Source organism: Asparagus officinalis, chromosome 1 (genome assembly GCF_001876935.1).
Source record: "Asparagus officinalis chromosome 1, Aspof.V1, whole genome shotgun sequence".
NCBI classification, from domain to species: domain Eukaryota; kingdom Viridiplantae; phylum Streptophyta; class Magnoliopsida; order Asparagales; family Asparagaceae; genus Asparagus; species Asparagus officinalis.
In genome coordinates, this window is record NC_033794.1 from 94,235,190 (window position 1) to 94,241,280 (window position 6,091).

General features: G+C 28.7%; 1 protein-coding gene across 1 annotated transcript; it reads left to right on the forward strand.

Annotated features, from left to right (window-relative positions):
* On the forward strand, positions 5,085-5,777 carry LOC109837536. The gene is made up of 2 exons (XM_020405831.1): positions 5,085-5,524; positions 5,573-5,777. Exons 1-2 carry the CDS (start codon positions 5,085-5,087, stop codon positions 5,775-5,777), a joined length of 645 nt encoding a protein of 214 aa, XP_020261420.1.

The window sequence follows — 6,091 nt, forward strand, 5'->3', positions numbered from 1 at the left end:
TATCTTTATTTATTTTCTTAATAAATAATGTTGAATCAACCTTTCCAATTTTAAAACCTAAAATTAAAAGAAAATTCTTTAATCTACCATACCAAGTACGAGGTGCTTATTTAAGACCATATAAAACTTTCTTAAGTTTAAAAACATGGTTAGGAAAACTTTTATGTTCAAAACCGGGAGGTTGTTCTACAAAAACTTCTTCTTTTATAAAACCATTTAGAAAAGCACTTTTAACATCTATTTGAAATAGTTTAAAATTCATAAGACATGCAAAAGCAAGTAAAATTCTAATACATTCTAAACGAACAACCGGTGCATATGTTTCATCATAATCAATACCTTATTCTTGATTATAACCTTGTGCAACTAATATTGTTTTGTTTCTAACAACTTGACTAGATTCATCTAATTTATTTCTAAAAATCCATTTTGTTCCATTGATTGATTTATTTTGAGGTCTAGGTATAAGATCCCAAACATTATTTCTTGTAAATTGGTTAAGTTTATCTTACATAGCAATTATCTAAAATTTATCAAGTAAGGCTTCTTTTATATTTTTAGGTTTAATAGTTGAAATAAAAGCAGTATGAGCAATCAAATTAAAATAAGATCTAGTGGTTACTTTATCAAAAATATTATCAATAATTAAATCATGTGGATGACTTTTAACTTCTACAAAATTCTTTGGTAAATTATTTTGTAAATTTTTATCTTTTAAAGCATCTATCATTGGAGTATCATTGATAGTATCAACTAATTCATCATCATTGTTTGAAACAATAGGTGTTTTTGTAAAAATTTCATCAAAAGAAACATGCATTGATTCTTCAATGACTAAAGTTCTATTATTGAATATTCTATAAGCTTTGCTATGGTTGGAGTATCCAACAAATATTCCTTCGTCAGATTTAGAATCAAATTTATCCAAATTATCCTTTGTGTTTAAAATAAAATATTTACAACCAAAAACTTTGAAATAAAAAACTTTAGGAATTCTATCATAACATAATTCATAAGATGTTTTCTTTAAGATAGGTCTTAATAAAACCCTGTTTAGAACATAACATGCTATAGAAACAGCTTTGCCCAAAAATACTTTGGTAAATTATTATCACATAACATGGTTCTAGCATATTCTTGTAAAGTTCTATTTTTCCTTTCTACAACTTCATTTTGTGGTGCTGCTCCAGGAAAAGAAAAAGTATGAGAAATATCATGTTTATCACAAAAATTTGCAAATAATTCATTTTCAAATTCACCTCCATGATCACTACGTATAGAAATTATAAAAAGAGATTTTTTTATTTTGAATTCTTTTGCAAAATATAGAAAACTCATTAAAAGCATCGTTTTTATGTTTAATAAATATTACCTATGTAAATCTTGAATAATCATCAACAAGAACAAAAACATATCTACTACCATTTAAAGATGCTACTCTTGAAGGACCAAAAAGATCAATATGAATTAATTCTAATGGTCTACTTGTAGAAATTATATTTTTAGATTTTAAAGAAGATTTATTTATTTTTCCTTGTTGACATGCATCACAAAAATTATCTTTATAAGAAAGCTTAGGTAAACCTTTTACAGAATCACTTTTAGAAATATTAGAAATATGTTTAAAATTAACATGTCCAAAATGTTTATGCCATAAAATAGAATCATTAGAAGATACAAGAAGACAATATTCATTAGAAATATTATTCATAGATAATACATATATATTATTTTTTCTATGTCCTTTAAATAATATAGTTAAATATTATTCATAGATAATACATATATATTATTTTTTCTATGTCCTTTAAATAATATAGTTATTAAATCTATGTCATAAATCATATATATTATTTTTTCTATGTCCTTTAAATAATATAGTTATTAAATCTATGTCATAAATCAAGCAAGATTTTTTTTCAAAAACAAATTTAAAACCTTTATCACAAAGTTAACTTATACTAAGCAAATTATGTTTAAGACCATCAACTAATAAAATATTATCAATAAAAGGTTTATTTGGATTACCGACAATTCCAAAACCGACAACTTTTCCTTTGTTGATATCTCCAAAAGTGACGGTACCATCATCCTTATTTTGAAAAGATGACAACAATTATATGTTTCCAGTCATATGTTTGGAACAATCGCTATCCAAAATCTACCTATCTTTCTTGGATACCTAAAATGATAAACATTTATAAATTTGGTACACATGCTATGTTGGGTCTATGATATTAGCCTTTAGGAAACCAAACCCATGAAGAGTTTGATTTGCCTAAATAGTTAGTTGATAAACAAACATTTTTAATATAATCAGAAATATTAAAAAAATTATGTAATGAAGTTAATTCTTTAGGCACCCAAATAGAAAAGAATTTTAATTTCTTTTTACATATATCATCATTTATATTACAAGAAGATTTTACAAAAATGGTTTTCTTAGATATATTTCTATTAACTTGAAAACCTAAACTTTTTGTCTTTTGAGATTCTTTTTGAAAAGAAAGTATTTTATTAAGATTTTCTTTACCTTTATTGAATTTACTAACATTTAAACATATATCATTATATTTTAATTTAATAGAAGAAATATCTTTATCTAAACTATTAATGTGAATATTTAAATTATTACATTCTGATTTTAGATAAACGTTCTCATTGGTTAAACATTGATTTTCTTTAAGCAAGAAATAATTTTTTTCTTTCAAATTAATTTCTTGAGAGTTAGAATTTGTAGATGAATTAAAATCTGAAATTTCTTCAAGTAATCTTTTATTTTCTCCTTTAAGAAAATTATGTGAAGCCTTTAATCTCAAAAAAGTTTCATATAATTCATTAAAATCATCTAAAAGTTCTTCATTGTCACTTACTTCATCTTGTGCCATAAAGCACATATGAGCACTTTCCGTTTCTTCAATTTCTTCATCTGAAGATGAATCATCACTATCATCTTATGTAGCCGCCATAGCTTTTCTTTTCTTGTTTCTTTGAATATTATTGAAGTTGTTGAAAAAATTTGATTTTTGTTTATTCTTTAATAATGGACAGTCTTTCTTCATATGTCCTGGTTTGTTACACTTGAAACAAAGTAAGTTACTTGAATTTGAATTCTTTGATTTAAACTTACCTCGTTTTATAAATTTTCTAAATTTGCGTGCAAACATGCTCATTTCTTCATCATTATCTAAATCTTCTTTATCGGAAGTAGCATTGAATGCAAGCACTTTCTTGTTCTTTGTTTCATCCTCATTCTTTCTATCTTCAATTTGAACTACATAAGCCATAAGATTGCCGATAAGGTTTTCAACCGTAAGAGTTGACAAATCATTTGCTTCTTCAATTGCGGTAACCTTCTTTTCTCATTGTGGAGTAAGTGAATGTAGTATTTTTCTTACCATATCCACTTGAGTATATGTTTTACCAAGACCAATGAGAGAAATAGTGATGTCGGTGAATCTTGTAAACATTTCTCCAATGGTCTTATTTTCCTTCATCTTGAACAATTCAAATCTATGTACAAGAACAAAAATTTTAGATTCTTTAACTTTATTTGTACCTTCATGAGTTACCTCTAGTGTGTGTCAAATATCATAGGCAGATATGACCGTTGACACTCTATTGAACTCATTCTTATCAAGTGCACAGAATAGTGCATTCATGGCTTTGGAGTCCAAGTTTGCATTGTTTCTTTGAAATGTAGTCCATTCTGAGAAAGGGGTTGTTGGCTTCTCATATTTCGTTTCCACAATGTTCCAAAGTTCATAGCCAAGTGATTGGAGATAGATTTTCATTCGGCACTTACAATAGTTGTAGTTCAATCCATCGAACATTAGTGGACGATTTGTAGAATGACCATCTTTGAATTGTGATGTATTTGTTGATATTATCTTTAACCTTACTCTAATACCAAATGTAGGATCTGAAATAGATACATTAGAACACTAGAGGGGGGAGGGAGGTGAATAGTGTTTTTTTAAAAAATTATGCAAAGTAGATTATAAATTGCAAAGAAAAAATGGCAACAATCTTAAAAAATCACAATCACAAACAAGAGTTTTTATACTGGTTCCACCAATCTGGTATATATCCAGTCCCTAAGCAAATCCAGCTTGAGCTTTCCACTATAATTTTGAATCAAGTACAAAATTAAAATCAAATCTGACCAATTTGTAAGTCCCCACAAATTGCAATACCAATTGACAGACCCTTGCCAATTGCACACTGATCTCTAGACCAAGAGATCAACCTCTCTCAAACCGAGAGAACTTTTCTTGAATTAAACAACTCAATTCATATAAGCCTTGATTTGAAGTGTTGTGTAGCAGTGACTTAGGAATACTTTTCACCTCTGGAAATTACCTAAATAATATGTACTTTGAATGATGATCAAAGGCAATTTTAGTAAAGATCTTTTTCTCAAAACTTACTAAAATCTAAAATTTTTGACTTTGGAAAAAATGCACAAAGAATGAAGCTTATAGGTATATAATAATGTCTCATTTTTCTAAACATATAACATTTTTATAGCCCTTGAAAAGATAAGTTTTTAAACTTTAAAAACGTTTAAAAACAGCTATAAACTGTCAATGATTCAAACATTAACGTTCAGAAAAACTGCATTAGTAGTCGACTATAATGCATAGTAATCGGCTACTCTGTAATACAGAAAGTCTGGAATTTTGAAACTAAAACTTAGTAGTCGACTATTCTTCTTAGTAGTTGACTACTCTGTATTACAAAAAGTCTGGAAAACAAAAAACAAATATCAGTAGCCGACTATAATTGTTAGTAGTCGACTACACTACAAAATAAACGTTCTGTAAAATAATTTTCAAAGCTCGGTAGTCGACTATATTTACTTGTAGTCGACTACTCTGTAAAATTGAAGTTCTGTAAATCAAAATTTAAAGCTGAGTAGTCGACTATAATTCTTAGTAGTCGACTACTCTGTAGTTTTACAGAAACTTATATCTTGAACTTAGACTACAATAGTCGACTATTATTCTTATTAGTCGACTATTAAAGAGTAAAAATGTTATGTATGAACTATTTTTAGACTTAATGATAAACTAAAAACTCTAATGGTTAACATAGGGGATTTCTGGCATGTTAAGAGTAAAGCAGGTGACTCTTGGCTATGGAAGCAATTAATCAAGTCTAGAGACTATGCTGTGAACTTACTGGGTGGTGTTGAGAACTTGAAGAATCTAATTAGCTCTTGCTATGTAAACTCCAAAGTCCGCCTCTCTGCTCTGTACAATGCTCTAAAACCAGGTTCAAAGGTAGACCGGCATGATACTGTTTGGGAAAAGTTAAACTATCCCAAGCATTCCTTCATTATGTGGCTGGCCATTCAAGATAAACTCCTTACACAGGATAGATTGCACAAGAGAGGGATCATCCAATCAAATCAGTGTTTGTTGTGTGAAGGTGCAGTAGCTGAGAGCAGGAATCACTTATTTTTTGACTGCAACTTCTCCAATTGTGTGTGGAATGGCATTATGGAGTGGCTTAAATTCAAGTGGAAATCAGTGGATTGACATATGCTCATGAACTGGTATATTTCCAGGTTAAGGGGAAAAGGCAGCAAACAGAGAATTAAAAGACTAGCTCTCACGGCTACAATTTATAACATTTGGAGGGAGAGGAATGCTAGGATCTTCAAGGAGGAATTCAGAAGTGTAGAACAGCTGATCAAGGCCATAAAAGTTGATACTTGGACCATCCTACTTAATAGCTCATTGCCTGATGAAGCTTATAATTGGCTCTTGTAACAGTATCAGGCAAATCAGTTTTGATACTTTTAGTTTCACTGTTTTTCTATTTTCTATTTTAGAATGTTCAGTTTGATACCTCAATGTTTTTGAGAGTCTTGATGTACAAAATGTTTACACTTTGGTGAGTGAAATAATTTTTTTTCATTGACCAAAAAAACATAGGGGATTTCTATTGTTAACCAACACACTAAGCCTGTGTTAGTGTCTTCTAATTTCTATGTGTGTGTGTAAGTGTTCAAGGCTTGTACAAAAATTCTAAGTAAAGATAAATATAAAAAGTACATTGATGTATTTGTTCTTCATCTTCTTTA

Excerpts from the sequence above, each read along its gene's own strand:
- LOC109837536 (XM_020405831.1), top strand. The coding sequence starts at position 5,085 with ATGGTTAACATAGGGGATTTCTGGCATGTTAAGAGTAAAGCAGGTGAC. Across the intron at positions 5,525-5,572 it reads ATGGAGTGGCTTAAATTCAA|GTTAAGGGGAAAAGGCAGCA; the intron begins GTGGAAATCAGT and ends GTATATTTCCAG.